Source organism: Thalassophryne amazonica, chromosome 3 (genome assembly GCF_902500255.1).
Source record: "Thalassophryne amazonica chromosome 3, fThaAma1.1, whole genome shotgun sequence".
NCBI lineage: Eukaryota > Metazoa > Chordata > Actinopteri > Batrachoidiformes > Batrachoididae > Thalassophryne > Thalassophryne amazonica.
The window spans coordinates 42905126-42923512 of NC_047105.1; the positions used below are offsets into that span (position 1 = coordinate 42905126).

Genomic DNA, 18387 nt, shown 5'->3' on the forward strand with positions numbered 1-18387 from the left:
ATCATATGAGTTTAAAAAAAATTGTTCATGAGATACAAAATCTTTTCTAATTCACAAAGTTATAGTTTTTTTTCTAACTAGAAAATGTAACATTTCCTTTGTAAAAATGACTCATGTGAAATTTGGTCAAATTACAGTGCATCCAGAAAGTATTCACAGCACTTCACTTTTTCCACATTTTGTGTTCCAGCCTTATTCCAAAATGGAGTAGATTTTCAATTTTTTTTTTTTTGCAAACTTATTAAAGATTAAAAAAAGAAATCACATTTAGACAAGTGTATACATGTGTATTGGGCAAAACACAAGTACACAAGTATTTTGCTCAATTACAGCCTCAGGTCTTCTTGAATATGATGCCACAAGCTTGGTACACCTATCTTTGGGAAGTTTTGCCCATTCCTCTTTGCAGCACCTCTCAAGCTCCATCGGCTTGGATGGAGAGTGTCAGTGCACAGCCGTTTTCAGATCTCTCCAGAGATGTTCAATGAGATTCAGGTCTGGGCTCTGGCTGGGCCACTCAAGGACATTCACAGAGTTGTCCTGAAGCCACTCCTTTGATATCTTGGTTGTGTGCTTAGAGTCAATCCTCAATCCTGACTAGTCTCACAGTTCCTGCCTCTGAAAAACATCCCCACAGTATGATGCTGCCACCATCATGCTTCACTGTAGGCAGTGGTGGGTACTGTTCAGCTAATCCGAGAACCAATAATTATCGAAGCTAATGTTTTTGTTAGCGGAATAGCTTTTCAGATAAGTTTTAAAACCATCATCTGGCCAATTACCTTCCGATTAATTTAGTTCCAGTAACTTTTAGACCGGTGACTTTTTTTTTTTTTTTTACATAGCTAGTAATGTTGAGAAACATTTATAATCCCTTTTGCTCCTGTCTGCTATGTATTTAGCAGCAGTGAGGTAGTTAAGAGGAGCTGAGCTCAACTCTGCCCCCAGCAGAAAGGCTTGTCTGCCAGACTGCCACAAAAAAAAAAAAAGTTATTACTCCTTAATTTTTTTTTTACATAGAATGAATTAGTCAACCAGTCAGTATGAGCAGGGGCTAAGTTTACCCATAATCCCTTTGGGAACCTGTGTGTTAATGTTCAAATCTTTAGAATTAGTGCATTATTTTAAAATTAACAGATATGTGTTATATATCACTTTGTACATTTTAAGAGTTTACATTAATGTAGTTATCTATCCGGATTAATTTGATTTATAAATCAAAACCATAAGTCAAACCTGCTTTCCATTTTAAGGCCTCTGCCTCATGGCTGGACCACTGTATGGTGTCAAGGTAAATGACATTTCCCTACAGTAGTGGGCAGGGCGCACAAAGATAGAAGTGTTGACTCAGTAGCTGTGTCTGGGTTTGTGATCGTCTTTGATTCTATTAAAAGCTTTGGCTGTGTTTAAACTCGAAATTGGCTTGTTAGTAGCTGAGAGTGTATGGGAGACAAAATTGACAGCTACCGGTAGCTTCCGATAATTCTTTAGGCAGTTTATCGGTTTAGCATTATAAAAGACAACTTTTCAGTTTGCTGATTACCAGTTATCGAAGCTAACTTTTTGGCTAGCTGTGCCCACCACTGACTGTAGGGATGGTGCCTGGTTTCCTCCAAACATGACACCTGGAGTTCAATCTTTGTCTCATCAGACCAGAGAGTTTTATTTCTCATTGTCTGAGAGTCCTTCAGGAGCCTTTTGGCAAACTGCAGGTGGGCTGTCATGTGCCATTTACTAAGGAGTGGCTTCCACCTGGCCACTCTACCATAGAAGCCTGATTGGTGGATTGCTGCAGAGATGATTGTCCTTCTGGAAGGTTCTCCTCTCTCCACAGAGGAATGCAGGAGCTCTAACAGAGTGACCATTGGGTTCTTTGTCACCTCCCTGACTAAGGCCCTACTCCCCCGTACTGAAACAAAGCGCACTGGGCACCACAACTGCCACCACCACTCCTGCTACTAGTAATAACCTGAAAAAAACTTCACTTGGTCAACTGCTGACATTATGAAGGGTATGGAATAAAATGAAGCATTTTATGGCAGCTGCCAGGTGCAGACTGCATAACAGAAAGAGAAGATGGCAGCAGCTCAGTGAGCAAGAAAAACTTATGTTTGTAGTGAAACTGGACATGTGGGTGTGTGATACTGACCTGCCTCAGTGCCACAGCCACACCAGCGATAGCGTGGTTATGAGGTCCACCCTGCAGGGACGGGAAGACAGAGAAGTTGACCTTGTCTTCCAGATCATAAACGACCTCATGGCCTTTCTTGTCCACGGAACGAACACCTTTGCGGTAGAAGATGAGGCCAGCCCTGGGTACAATAGAGAACTTAGTGATCTGAGAAAGGAAATATTTTCTTCTTCAGAGTCTGAAGTTTCTTTTGCTGACTGCATCTACCCCAGTGGACTCCAGACCCTGGACAAAAGACGACTGACTGCAGCCACTCTAAATGTAATGAAACATAATTTGCTTCAAAATACTCTTATTAAAAAGAAATAGAAGCTTTTGTAGTTTTCATGTTTATGTGGTAACAAACAGTTATATGATTCCCTACACTTTATAGAAGTTGTCAAAGTTCCTGAATATAACCCCAATATGTACACAGACCAGATATTTGTGGTGCTGTCCTCGACTTACTTTTGGTTTGCCATTATGGACATTTGATATGAGAATGCCCAGGTATTCTGTATTAAACAGAGTTCTACAACAACAATAGGAAGAAAAAAAAAAAAAAAAAATCTTTTGCTGGATCCTCAAAAGGCCTGCAACCATAGTAAATAAATTAGATTTCAAAACTGTAGCGGTTGTTCCTGAGCGGCTTTGCATGCTCTGTTAGCTGACTGATGATCTCCCATCAGCTCCAGAGGGATTGCCTCTGTCTTACCTGGCTCCTCTGAGGGATTTGTGTGTGGTGGTGGTGACCAGGTCAGCGTGCTCAAAAGGAGAGGGGATGCCTTTGGCTGCCACCAGGCCACTGATATGAGCCATGTCAGCTAGCATGTAAGCATTAACATCAGTGCACAGCTGAGGGAAAAGAGGGACAGAAACAGGAATTACACAAAGCAAATTGGATTAAACTAACTACATTAAAATCATACATGTATGATAATTTTCTGCCCCATAAATCACAGGAAATTGCATTGTTTAGTAGAAAAGCAAAGTTCATGACCTGCCTCTGCAGATGACTCTGCAGAGAGCACATTGCGCGAGTGCACACAGCTAAAGCGCAAACTAGCAGACAATGATTTTTAAGTGCAACCTGAAAACAAGAACATCTAATAATCAATGAAGATGAATTACTTCAAACCTGTACAGTGGCTTGCAAAAGTATTCAGCCCCTTTGTATTTCATGCATTTTAATTTGTTTATGGCATTTCAAATACAAAAAGTAAATCAGGCTTCTGAATATGAAATTTTCTAAATTTATCTTCCATAGACTCCAACTGAAAGTACATCTGTCCAACTTGATATAAACTAATTAAAAATATAAAGGCCAAGATGATGGGCTGCATAAGTAATCAGCCCCTTTGGTATAATACCTGTAAATGATCAGTTTAATTGCCAGTTTTCTTCAGACAAGTCAGGGGATGGATACATGAACATTTCCAAGTAACTGAATATGTCTTGAATTTATTTAGATTAGTTATGAAGAAATACAAACAATATGGCACTCTATGGTAAATCTGTGTGGAGTAGACAGTTCTCAAAAACTGAGTGACTGTGCAAGAAGAAGAGTGAGGAAAGACAGCAAGACACCCAGAAGAGGTTATAGGTTCTGTGGCTGTGATTGGAGAAATTGTGCATAGTGCATGTTTTGCATTTTGTATCCTCAGTTATACAGCTTCATGATTAAGTGGTACAGAGGAGGATTTTCTTTCACCAAAACATTAAATCTAGGCTTGCATCTCAGATGTACCTTCTGGCAAATTGTAGCTGAACTTTCAGGTCTTCTTTTTTATAAAACCCTATTTAATTAATTTTATATCAAGTTATAGAGGTTTACTTTCAGTTTGAGTCTAAGGAAGATCATTTTAGAAATTTTTATATTGAGAAGCCTGATTTACTTTTGGTATTTGAAATTCCATAAACAAATTAAAATGCGTGAAATACCAAGGGGCCGAATACTTCTGCAAGACACTGTAAAGATAAACAATGAAGTGGAGGCTTTCATATTTGTGGGTGTTTAATCCACATCAGCTGAACAATTAAGGGATTTGAACACACTCACTGTACAATCCAACAGGGGTTTTCTTTGTATTTATTTCCTTTTTGTGACAGAAGGTAACTGGAAACTATGATATAGCAGGATTCTTAAGTATTTGGACAGTGACTTTTTATTTTAATTTAGTTTTCTCTTTGCCTTTGCATCACCATCACAATGGCGTTGAACTCAAACAATGGAGACTATTGAACTATTGAGACTATGGAGACTTATGAACTATTATTATTATACACAGTCCCTCCACTTTTCAAGCTCATAAGTAATTGGACACAGTATATATAAGAATGGCTTTTAATACAAATATCACTTTTACAGCCTGTTTCTTTTAGACAAGTAAGTAGATGGATGCATGAATATTTCTAAATCACTGGATATGTCTTGGACTTCATTTACAACAATCATTCAGAAATACAAACAGTATGTTATGCTATGGTAAAAAATGCTGTAGTAAGCATTTCTCAAAAACTGATCAGGCAAGGAGGAATGAGAGAAGCCACCAAGACAGCTAGACAACTCTGAAGCACTCTGTGGCTATGACTGGAGAAATTCTGCACATAAATAAACAACTGAAAATTTTTGGCAAGGGTCGAAGACCCGAAGCCCCTGGTGGGGGGTCTGGGGGGTTCTCCCCAAGAAAAATCTGAAATCTCAGATGCATTCTGGTGCATTTTTAAGGTCCGTTTACCCACCAAAAAAACAAAAACAAACAACAAAAAAAAACAAAACAAAAAAATAAGTCTCCAAAAATGTTTTTGTTGGGTCAGGTAAAATCTTTCAACCCCAGTCTTTTCACACAACTTGTATTGTGGTACCTGTCTGTAATCTAAAACACATATATTGTGCCTCAGAAAAGAACACAGTAAAGGAAATGACAATTTAGAGAACTCAAAAATAATAATTCTCAGTGTCAATTCAAATGGAACAATAGAACTATTTATGGCACATTAATGCATCAACTTATTAAACTCTCACGCACTTCTGAGTGTTCCTAGTTTTGGCAGAAGCTTTGGAGCTATTGATAATCTTTCTAATTTCTTGGCCACCTTATGTACAGATGTCTGGGTTTTCAGTTGTTTTCCTAGAGACAATCCCAGTTCCTGCCTACGTTCATCTTTCTTTTTTTTGGCATTTGCCAATTTCTATTTAAAAATACAAATATTGGTTATATTTAAAGATACTAAATTCATTTATTCACTTTTTCATTTCATGTAAAAATAGAGGTGAGGAATGTAGGAAAATACATAATGCAAGTGATAAATAAAAAATATCTTATACCTCCCTGGTTTGTTTTCCTGATACAGGAAGACAAAAAAAAAAAAAAAAAAAAAAAAAAAAAAAATACAAACCACTGTCTTTTTTCTCTAACCACTTCCATCTAAACTTGTTCCTCACATCATCACCATAAGACAAAAGTGTGAAATCTGCCATTTTGTTTGATTTTTCACCCCAAATCTTCAGAAAGCCTCTGTCCAGAAGAACCATAAAATGCAGATTTAGCAGGCTAGAGTTTACATGAAGAAACTTGAAGTAAATTCTTCCCAGATTTTGAAACATAAGATCAAAAACTTTCCAGAGTGTTAACTTTTCTGTATAAAAACGATGACTAAAAAAAAAGTTGGGTTGCCGGTCTGGTCCGTTTGTTCGAACCAGCCCTATTTTCTGAGGAACTTTAAATTGTCTCGCACAGCAGAACAACATTTCAATTTGTTTTGTATCTTCAGCATGGCGCATAGTTCACAGTAAAATCTGTAACATGCCTTTCGTTGGTTGCTGTGTGGGCATACGGTGTGGCACGTTACATAATCCTTCAGTCTCAGTTTCACCACACAAGCCAGATTATTCCAGGTGTTTATCATAAAATACTCCAAACTACAACACTGTGCTCATAGAGTGCAAATGTCCCCCAACAGATCAAATACCTCTGCTGCAGTAGACACACTAAATGAAACTCGCCGGATTTAATATTGTATGGTAACGGTGTTAGCACTTTTAGCAGATGTCAGCAGATTCACCCGTTAGCTCCACTTAATGTATGAATACTGGAAAAAATACAGGGCTCATAACTTTTAATGTCCACAACAAAGCAAACTGTTAGGAGAACCACAGCGCAGTCCCCAAAAATATGATTTAATAAGCACATGAACACAGGTTAGGTGGTTTCGACTTCATAGAGAGGTGTGGTCGGGCATCTTTTGTCACAGTAGAGATACGCATGCTCCACCCCTTGATGCATTAATGAGTTTTGACTTTCTGATTGGCTGAGAAATGTACATAATGCCAGAAGTATCCTATGAAAGCCAGCAAAACAAAAATAACCCTTCTTTTGAGTTTATTGGTGGCTTACAAACCAACACAATGCATTACTGCCACCAACTGTTTGGGTGTGTAACATGAATGGATTCTGAAGTATGTTATCAAAAACAACTCAGAAATGTTCACCATGTAAGTAAAAACCCGGATTTCCGTGAATTTCCAGAAAACCATCACCGTAAAGAAAACCCTTATGTGCATCTCCACTACGAAGCACAGGTTTTGCAAAATGTGAGAAAACTGCGTTTTGAGTTTGCCGTCAGCAATTTGCAGTAATAAAGTTTTTTGTGTCATCCTCATTCACATATTGTATCAATATCCAGGCTCCCTTTATACTTTTCAGTTCCGTTGTTTATTTTGTCCTGTATTTACCCTATCCATTTTCTGTTGAGGTTTTATAATGACCTGTACATTTGTTGTGAAGCTACGATCTTTTCAAAGAGCAGATATATCAAAGTAGAGATGGTGTAATTACTCTGCTCGGCAGTCATCACAGCCCTGAAATATTACAGCATATTTCTACAAATAGTTACCGTTTCTTGCCAGCGCTTATTGAAAACAGCACAAACAAATAGCTCGCTAACATGCAAATGACTTGCTGGCGAATGATCAGAGCAGTAAACAATCTTTTTAGTGCTCCAGTTAATATTTATTATCATGACAATCTCACTTCCTCCCATATCTAAACTGGATCAGCACATATTTTGTAGATTAAAAGGCAACAGAGATGACAGGGTTACTGGAGGGGGTAAAGAACACAAGAGATGTGCAGAAGCTGATTAATGCTGATGGTAAAAGAAATTTCCAGGAAAAAAGTAAAGAGAAGTATGCTCCAGCGTCGGTAACAAAACACTGAAAACCTGGAGACAAGCCCGGCCTGGCAGATTCCACCATAAAGCGATGAACGGCTCCACAGAGACTTGCCAGGGGGAAAATACGGCCCCACTTCAGGCCGAGTGGCAAAGCCGTAATGGTGCTTAATAAAAACACAGCTCTGTAATGGCAGGCACTTCATCTGATGGCACAAGCAAAAGTGGAGCTTTCCAACAAAGGGAAGCAGTCATGGAGTGAATGGATATTCTGCGGCTGGATATAACGAAACGGTGGAAGAGCCCTCTTGTGCGCTGTCAAAAGGAGCAGTGAAGTGTGAGGTTAAAAGTTGCTGCCGTGCATGAGAGTGACAGTGGGCGCGTTAACTTGTGTCCACGTTGACTGCAGTTAAGGAGACACGTGGGAAGAGAACATCTGTGATGTTGTGTTGTAGTAAAGAACCTAAAAACTGCTATATGTGGAAATGCTTAGGTTTGGATTTTTGTGTTGACAGCAAACAGCAGGTCTGAACGTGAGATAGAAATAAAGTCAAATGTGGAACTATGCGCGGGTGTTGTACTTTGTCTTATCCACCACATCACAGAACCACCCCTGGATAGCAACCACCCAGGTAGGCAATTGGTCCATCTGCACCTCTTGAAAGTAACCATCTACTTGCTACAGCCAGATAAAACGTGGGCATAAGTTTAGCATTCTTCAGTTGCTGGGGTCCCTCAGCACCTGGATCATGCACAGAGAAATGCACCACATGTCCAAAATGACATAGCTGATGTTCCTTCACTATGCAAGTGATACTTCTCATCTGAGTCTCCCTGAGTCACTACTTACGCAAGAAGAAGCAGAAGAGAGAGGGGGAGGGGGAAAAAAAAAGAAGAAAAAAAGACATTCCAGCAGTACCCAAGGATCCTCCAAAGTGACAATACAAAACACATCCGGTCACTTCCTGTGGTCACTTGTTAGTGTCCAGGTCACACAACAATACAAGAAGTAAAAGGACCATAAAGACTTGGGCCTTTTTTCTTACTAGAGTCGTTCAGTGTCTGTCCGGTGACCTCATGACTCTTCTCAGGCATCTCCCAATTTCAAAAACTGAGGACCGGGAGATATGAATGTCAATGCTGAAATAAGTGAATGTCTCTGCAAGTTCAACACTTCACCTCAAACGGAAACACTTGATAATTAGTCTTCATCAAGGGCAATGACAAACCCAGACACCCAGATTGCTTGCTCAGCTTCTCAAGTGCTACAATCAGGGTATCCATTGATCCTGCACTGATCATAGCCTTGTCCACACAGTCAGTAATCCTTTGCTTGCCAACAAAGGCTCCTAAGTCTAAAACAGATAAGTATATTTTAGACATGAACCATGTTGGGTCAAGTGTAACAGTAAGTAAAAGCCTGGCAGAGCTTTAAAAGCAGAGCTGGCCTGACCTCTCCAACAGAAAAAGAGAACAAAAGCATTAAACGTGTGCCACGAGGAGGTGGAGTGAAAGCGAACTGAGTTTTGAGTGAGGACACAGAGATGTATGCACCTTCTTGATGCGGGCATAGTCAATGAGGCGAGCATATGCGCTGGTACCAGCAATGATGAGCTTGGGTCGGAACAGCTTGGCCGTCACCTCCATCTGGTCATAGTCTATGAGTCCTGTTGCAGGCTGGAGGGAGGCAAAGATGGAGACAGATTTGAGGAGAATGAGAAAGAGAAGTGAGAGAAAAATAATAAACACACAAATGATAGGACAAGTCATAAAGGCAGGTCATCATGAAAAGGGAGCTGTTCGAGGATAAGAGAGAGAAAACTACCACATACCAAAAGATTGACATTTTTTCTTCTTCAAATTAAAGTAAACTGGCCATCTTAAAATGTGACACTATCTGAAGGACATGTTTCAATATGGCCTGTCATGAAAGAAGACGGCACAATTTCATTAAAGTGTAGGTGACACGATATGTGTGTGTGTTTTTTTTTTTTTGAGTATTTAAGACTAAAATTAAAACAGTTTGAAATTTATCCTTTCATGCTGCACAGTTACTGAAGAGATAAATATTCAAATTTTGAACTGCAGCCACTAAAAACCAGGAACTTCCCGGCGAGTCCCGATATTAGAGAAGGAGGAGGAAGTGACATCACCGCCGGAACCATTATCTTAATAGCCCCATTAGTTCATGGATTAATTTATGGATTTTTACTGGCTACTGACAGCCCCGTTTCCACCGAGTGGTTCAGACTGGTGATTTCAATTCAATTTCAATTTATTGTCATTTATATAGTGCCAAATCACAACAGAGTTGCCTCAAGGCGCTGCACACAAGTAAGGTCTAACCTTACTAATCCCCAGAGCAACAGTGGTAAGGAAAAACTCCCCGTGAGGAAGAAACCTCAAGCATACCAGACTCAAAGGGGTGACCCTCTACTTGGGCCATGCCACAGACACAAACCACGGAACAATTCACAAAACGAATATACAAGAAATGCACAAATACCACACCCATCTGTGGATGGAGCTGCACCTTAAACAGAGAGAGAAAAAAACAATCAGGCATCAGAAAGACAAGAAATACGGTATAATTTGCCAGCATTAAACAACAAGAAAAACAGGAAATACTGAGGTGATCGCCGGCCACTAGCCCTAAGCTTCACCAAAAGACCCAGAATTTAGGTAAAATTGAGGCCGTGGCATGGTCTGTTTCCTAATAAAATTAGAGTAAAAAGCATAGAACTATACTATGCCAGTATGCTAGCCATACGAAATGGAAAATAAGTGCATCTTAGATTCTGTAGAGACTTTCAAGTCCAGACTTGATTATTTTATTGACACAGGGAGATCATGCCAGAGAAGAGGGGCATGATAAGAGATGCACTTTTTTTTTTTTTTTTTTTATTCAAGTCAGAACGGTTACTCTCGCCAACAGAATCCTTTTGATTGGCAGGTAGAGCACTTTTGACGAGCACACTCACACTGCGTCGGCGGCTTCTCCACAGTCTTAACTTGCAGCGCAAACAGGAGAAACTCGATCTATCAGCCGCAGAAGCAATGAACAGATTCCACCTGTAGCTGACCGCGCCAGTCACGGATCAGTACAGCAGAGACACGAACCATCATGGACTTTTCTTCAGCCAGGACAACGAATTAAATAGTTTTCAGATGTTTTCATCAGACTAAAGTTGATCTCACTGGAACGGACAGGTAAGACTATATCATTTTCTCCTTGTGTGAATAGTTTTAATACATTTAAATTTCAAATTTATTAATTTATATAGCGCCAATTCACGATAAAATCATCTCAAGGCGCTTCACACAAAAAACAATTACAAATTTTTAACACAATAAAAAAAAAGACCATAAAAGAAAGACAACCATAAAAGAATACAAGAATAATTTATAATAAATATTTATAATTTTAATATTTAATAATATGTTATGCTACTAACGTACAGCACACTAACTGTATTCAAGAAGGAAACATTCATTTTAAAAACAGCTGATATTTTAGGCCCTCGTGACATTTTTCAGATTTTAATGTACCTGTTTCCCACAAAAAAAAAAAAAAAAAAAAAAAAAAAAAAATCCACCTTTTTTCCCCTGATGTCACAGATAGTAAAACTATTTATTATTATTATTATATCAGTTGATTAGACCAAAAAGCTGGCCAACACAAAAAAGTATCACCTCCACCCGCATGCTGAAATCACCTGCATTATTTATTTATTTGTTTTATAATCACCATTCTGTGTTCTGAACTCCGCCAATATCATCACTGTTGTCAGACTGAAGGTTTAGTCTCCCTCATTGTCATCTAAATAAGGCGCAAAACAGAGTCCAAAAACAGCTCGAACTCCACTGTATCCACAATTGATTTTGGCTTGAATCAGCAGGTGCCATTCTGGTGATGACGTGGCAACAATATGGCCGCGGCTGAGGGCTGAAATACAGCGCAGGCTTCAGACAGCTGTTGTTTATCCTTCACCTGCGCACTTAGACTTTTATTGTTTAGGATTTTTTAAAATATTAACATTTCATCATTTTTAGTGATTTGTCCACATTTTTTGGTGTCACCTACACGTTAATGCACCTCTACTTCTAATTCAACCTTTTAGCGGATGTACAAGCCTGATCAGCTCTGTCTGAACAGGTCGCATATTGTTTAAGAGACTCCTAATAAGCAATTTCTCCATTATGGGGTGGATGAATTGGGACAACTTGTGATCTGATGCTATGTAAATTAACTACATTGAATGAATGCAGAATCACATGAAAGTCAGGTGGGCAGAATGAGCTGGTACAATGATTAGTGTGCATCATGCCTAAATCTCCTGATCTGCCTCATGTCATATCCTCCAATTATCACAACGGACAAAAAACAAAAACAAACAAAAAAAAAAACAGCAGAACAACAAAGTGTGAGACAGAAGAGATGGGGAATAAGAGAGAAGCAGACAAGCTCAAGAGTGAGGGGGGGGGGGAAGAGGAAAAGCTTTATTTAGACAATCCGATAATCTCCCATCTCCAGAGCACATCTCGGGATGGCCCCTCACTCCATCAAGCTGCTCATTGTGAAGACAGAGCCAGTAGTGCTGGCCAGCCTGTCGATTTCCCATTATCTTCCTCGCAGAGGGGTCCTGCCTGCCCATACATCAGCAGGCCCGGACACACAGACTCTCTTAACCATCCATCAGCCTTACCACACTAACACACAACCTCTACCCCAAACTAATGTATGACAGGCTGATCAGAGCTACATTAAATGGGAAAATGCCTGGTCCTGTTTGCAGGGCTCCGACAGTACAAATATCTACGTTGGTGAAAAAAGGGAAAGAGGAAAAAACATGTAAACATTTGACTACGTTAACGGAACTGTCTGGGTAAACAGCAAGTATAAAAGCCATATATAAAAGTTAGCTGACCAAGAACAGGGAAGCAAATAAGATTTCCTCTACATTCATCCGTTTTGCGCCATTAAACTCAATAAACAATCCCATTGCCGATAGATTTCTTTGTAAACACTGTGGTAGTAAAATTTGCCTCATTTTTTTTTACATTATGTATGTATTGACCATAATTTCTTCTAGGTGCTTCTATTTCAGTTAAGATATACATGTTAACATGCATCTGTTAGACTCACAGGATGGACATGCACTGGATACATAATTAAATTCAATGTGACTTTGGTGACCTGCTAACTACTTCATCCAAATAATAGAAATCTGCACATGTTCATGAGTAGTATTAACCCCTTGACTTAATTCACACAGTTATCACAGTTCTGCAGTGTGCATTCTTTTGACAAAATACTTATTTCCATTACCCAAAGCCCTGTGAGTGTGGTTTGAAGTGGTTGGATGTTTTCATATGGTGGAAGCAGATCAAAGAATAGAGGTCAGGGAGGTATGAGTGAAGGACAACAAACTCCTCAGTACAAAACAGAGCTGTCTCCTGCACTGCGTGCACCCTGCCAGTCCAAAATTTTCCAAAATAAACTTGACTGTCAATTGTAGTCTTAATAGAAACGACTTGTCATAAAAATCAGCAGATGAGGGGTAATGGAAATTAGCTGTGTGTGCTTACATTGAGTTTATAGGGCATGGACTCAAAGAAGATTGATGTTGCAGAGATCCTCTTTACGTCAGTCATGTAACCATGGGTCAGACTGCAAAGAAAAAAAAATTACTGTGTAGATGCAGGGAAGACAGAATATATACACACAGTTATGATAGAAGAAGAAATGATAAGTCCGATATAGATTCATTGGTACCAGTGCTTAACCCTGGATTCGGTAGCATGGAGTAGATTACAGTCTATGACTCTCTCTGGACAGGCTGCTAGTCTAGGGCAGGTTACTTTCCCAGCCAAGACAGGTACTCATTTATAACTAGGTGGACTGGGATGATGCAGATGAAGCCCCTTGTGCACGTATACAGACAGGTCATGTAACCGAGAACTGAATCCAGATCTACATATTATTAGCCCAACTCCTTATCCCACTGAACTACACTGATACAAATAATGTGGTGGTGGGGGCTTGATTCATTACAGACAGAAGAAATTATGATATCAACAAAAGCAAGCTATATTTTGCCTATTGTTGTACATCCTGGACTTTGACCATAAGAATGAGGAGATACTGTTGGCATATTACAACTTAGAGGAAACATATACTATCTGCTACTCACATACCCATGTTTGAACATCTGGATATTCAGGTCAGCAAAATTTAGCTTTAATTAATGTGAATTAAAGCATGACAACAGAACAAGAGAAATGCATGTCATCAACTCTCCCCTGGCCAGGAAAGTGACACACTAAGCTGTCCAATAATTTACAGTAGGACTAAAATGAGAGAAAGAACAGAGACAGGGTGCTGATAAAACATAAAGATAAAGGGGCCACTGACTGTCCTCCATCTGGCAAATCCAAGCCCATGATGCGGTCGTGTGGGTTGAGAACAGCAGTGTAGGCAGCAAGGTTTGCTGGGGAACCAGAGTACGGCTGGACATTGACACCCCACAGTGCCGGGTCCAGGTCAAAAGCCTCCAAGGCACGCTTCTGGCATAAAAGCTCAATTTGGTCAACCACTTCTGCGCCACCATAGTACCTGTTGAAGTACATTGCAAATAGGGTATGAATTACAGAAAATAAATAAAATACGTTATACCTTACAAATAAAAAGTCACATGGACAAATCATAATTCATCTATGAAAATGGCCTCAAACCTGTTTATTGCAGTTTGTTTACTGTGCTGTGTGCGTTGCAATCGCGTCATCAACACCTTGGTCAAAACCACGGCTCACATCCGGCTAGCAATACAAATACTACAGGTTGATTTTAACTTGAGGCCAGACAGATTTTGTTCTGACTGGTCTAGGGTCAGCCAGAAATTATGCTGCCATAGCCAATCACTGGATCTGAACAGACAGAACAGTGGCTTTGTGGTTAGCACTGCCACCTCAAAGTGAGAAGGTCCCAGGTTCACTTCCTTTCCGGCCCTTTCTGTGTGGACTTTGCATGTTGTCTATGCTTTTGTGGGTTTCGGCAGAGTTCCACCCATTTCCAAAGACATGCAGATTAGGTGAATTGGTGACTTTAAAATGATTATGTGTTTATCAGTCTATATGTGTCAGCCCGTACAGGTGCACCCTGCCTCTTGCCCAATGACTGCTGGGATAGGCTCTAACACCCTGGTGACCCTTAACTGGAATAAGTTGGTTCAGAGAGAGAAAATATATATATATTATATATATAGTAGGCACCAACATTTCAGTTCATACAGGATTCCTTTAGTGAAAAGGAAAGCCAAATCACAACATAAGTTGTCCCAAGGCACTTTGCAAGTGTAACGGCTAACCTTACGAAAACCTCTGAGCTGGCATGTAGGCAGCAGTGGTAAGGAAAAAAAATTCCCTAACTCCACCTTGTGGAGGAAACAGCTGTGGCAAGTAAATCATTTACCAGTGATGAAAGTGGGCCATGGGGAAAAAAAAAAAAAAAAAAAAATCCTGAAAATTTTTGGCAAGGGCCAAAGGCCCAAAGCCCCTGGCACGGGGTCTGGGGGTTTATCCCCAGAAAAATTTGAAATCTCAGATCCATTCTGGTGCATTTTCAAATCTATTTAACCCCCCCCCCCCCCCAAAAAAAAAATTACGGTCAGGTCAAGTTTTCCACTCCAGTCTTTTCACACAGTGTGTATTGTGTATTTTGCTAAATGTATTGTGCTTATAGTTAAAGAAAAATAAAATGAAAAAATTCGAAGTTATTTAAAGCTGAGCCTTTTCTTGCAGTTATGGCAGTAACAATTAAAAAAAAAAAAAACTCAATGTTGTGGTTTTGACTTGCAGAATGAGTGTAAGAGTTAAACTCTTGTCTGAATGCTAATGCCGTTAGCATTTTGTAGCAGCTGCAACGGTCACCCGTTAACTCCACTTAATGTGTCATTACTGGAAGAAATACGCAGCTCATAACTTTTAATGTCCACAACAAAGTAAACGGTTAGGAGAACCACTGCGCAGTGCCCAAAAATATGACTTAAACTTCCAAAATGAAATAACCTTTCTTCTTCTTTGAAGATTATTGGCGGCTTATAAACAACCACAGCGCATTACTGCCACCAACTCTTTGGGCGTGTAACTGAATGGAACTGAACGAATGGATTCTGATGTATGCTACCAAAAATAACCCCGGAAACGTTTAACACGTGACTAAAAACCCGGATTTCCGGTAATCTCCGGAAGACTTTCGTCTCTGTTTGCTCTATGAGGAATGTGCCAATAGAAAGCATGAGAGAGTCAGCTGTGGGCTGAACTGGACTTTGTGGCCTGCCAGAACTAACTCTTTGTTCAATTTAGTACATTCTGCACAATCCTTACTGTGGCAACACTAAAAATAAACAAGCAGTAGGGACAGAATTTGGATGTACAAGTCCAATGCATCTCCTCTGTCCTCTGACCCAGATGTTTACAGCTGACGCATATGCAGATATCCCACTACGCTGCGAAAATTACTATTTTGCAAAGGCAGCTTCCTTTTATCCCCAAATGGTGTCTGATTTGTACAATGCCATGGTCCTTTGAAAAATGCTGCCATTTTCATAGTATATCCACCCGCTTCATTGAATTTTATTGGGACGTTCTTCTTCTGTTACCAGGCTCCAGCTGCCTGATGCGATAGTATGGTGCAGTCCGTTTCAACACTATGGAAGCAGTAGATGCCTGTGACAGATATCCTAAAGGAGAGAATGTCAACGGTGTTAATAAGCCAAGGTGTGGCTGCCCAAATGCTCACCTTCTCCCTGGATAGCCTTCAGAGTACTTGTTGTTCAGACAGGAGCCCTGAGCTTCCAGAGCAGCTCGACTGCAAAAATTCTGTGCAACACACACACACACAAGATCAATGGTGAGAGTAGACAGAAGGGACAAGGACGGCAAATTAAAGTCTGTTAAGTGATAGTGAGAAATCCCCCTCCAGCTAAAGGCAATCATTACAGTATTGAACCTCTGGACTTTCATGGACTAACACTCCACACTCTACAATGCCTATCACCTTACTGCTAGAGGATACCAGATAATGTAATAAACTTCTCTGCACATACTGAGATATATCTGTGTGGCTTGTTTAATCACTGTTCAACACATTTGCTAAGACAAACAATTTTCAGTAAGCATGATTTGTGACAAAAAGAGGCATACTTAGTCCATAAGATCACCATTTATACCACATCATGCATTGGAAAGCTTAAAAAGACAACCACCTTCCATCAACCTCGAGATGGATGCATCGGCTGCATCATTTATTAAATATACAACTGTATTAATTGACTGAGTATTAATAGTGTTTGATGAATGAGTCATTGGTAGTGTTCAATGGCTGATTTTACATCACCTCTTTATTGGGCTTACATCAAATATGGACTTTAATAGCAGATTCATTACATTAATTCATAAACCAATTGCACACATACTGCTAAATTGAAATCCCACTGCTCCAATTTACATTTAATTATAAATTTATTTACAAATAGTTACAAATTTATGTTCTTTTAGTTACCATTTCTCGCCAGCTATAGTATTACAAGATGGGGGCACCTTTCTCCAAATTTCCTTTTTTTTTTTTTTAAACGTACTAAGATTCTTTGAGGACACAGAACTGGAAATAAACAGCACAAATAATTCTTCAATTAACAGTAGAACAGCAAAACTAAATAAAACTAATAATTTTAAAATTTGAATATTCAGAGGAAATCACTTCTTGTTTATAATTATTTACCTCTTATATAATCATCTATCCGAATCATCTATCTGTTGTCTATCTGTGTCCAAATGTACAGAAGGGCTGGATTGTCATTCCTAGATTAATATAGTTATATTTATTAAGAAATAATAAGGGCCAGGGGGCCAAAATATTGCCAATGGAGCGCACAGGACGTCTGACAAAAACAACAACAACCACCGTGGTTCTGATTTCTAATTTAGATATCACAGTTAAATCAAATCACAAGCGCAAACACAAGGCCAAAATATCGCCATCAGAGTGCGCAGGATGCAAGTCAGCCACATGGGGTGTGCAGCCAGTACATTCTGAGTGCCAGTCCCAAGCCTGGATAAATGAGGAGGGTTGCGTCAGGAAGGGCATCTGGCATAAAACAAGCCAACCCAACTATGCAGAGTAAGAATCAAATTTCCATACCGGATCGGTCGAGGCCCAGGTTAACAACGTCCGCCACCGGTGCCGTTACCCAACAGGGTGCCGGTGGAAATTGGGCTACTGCTGGGCGAAGACGACGAAAAAGAGGAGGAGAATGTTCCACAAACAGTGGGAGAAAAAGAAAACTAGAAGGGTGGAAATGAGAGTGGGGAGTTTGAACGTTGGTAGTATGACTGGTAAAGGGACAGAGCTGGCTGATATGATGGAGAGGAGAAAGGTAGACATATTGTGTGTGCAAGAGACCAAGTGGAAGGGAAGTAAGTGCAGGAGCATTGGCGGTGGGTTCAAGTTGTTGTACCATGGTGAGGACAGGAAGAAAAATGGTGTTGGGGTCATTTTAAAGAAGAGTATGTTAAAAGTGTGTTGGAGGTTAAGCGAGTGTCTGACAGGGTGATGAGTGTGAAGTTGGAAATTGAAGGGGTGATGATGAATATCATCAGTGCATATGCCCCACAGGTAGGTTGTGAGATGAAGGAGAAAGAAGATTTCTGGAGTGTGTTAGATGAGGTGGTGGAGAGTGTGCCCAAACATGAAAGAGTGGTGATAGGAACGGACTTCAATGGGCATGTTGGTGAAGGGAACAGAGGTGATGAGGAAGTAATGGGTAGATATGGTATCAAGGATAGATGGTAGTTGATTTTGCAAAAAGGATGGAAATGGCTGTGGTGAATACCTACTTTAATAAAAGGAAGGAGCACAGGGTAACATATAAGAGTGGAGGAAGGTGCACACAGGTGGACTACATTCTTTATAAGAGATGCAAGCTAAAAGAAATCACAGACTGTAAGGTGGTAGCAGGGGAGAGTGTCACTAGACAGCATAGGAT

General features: G+C 39.9%; 1 protein-coding gene across 1 annotated transcript in view; it reads right to left on the minus strand.

Annotated features, from left to right (window-relative positions):
* Positions 1-18387, minus strand: part of shmt2 (serine hydroxymethyltransferase 2 (mitochondrial)) — a 103244-nt gene that overhangs the window by 7870 nt on the left and 76987 nt on the right. The window contains exons 3-8 of the mRNA XM_034166114.1: positions 16143-16222; positions 13758-13958; positions 12932-13013; positions 8897-9019; positions 2886-3025; positions 2150-2312 (exon numbers count right to left, since the gene is read on the minus strand). Coding sequence (XP_034022005.1) covers positions 2150-2312; positions 2886-3025; positions 8897-9019; positions 12932-13013; positions 13758-13958; positions 16143-16222 — 789 coding nt within the window. The remainder of the gene's footprint in view (positions 1-2149; positions 2313-2885; positions 3026-8896; positions 9020-12931; positions 13014-13757; positions 13959-16142; positions 16223-18387) is intronic.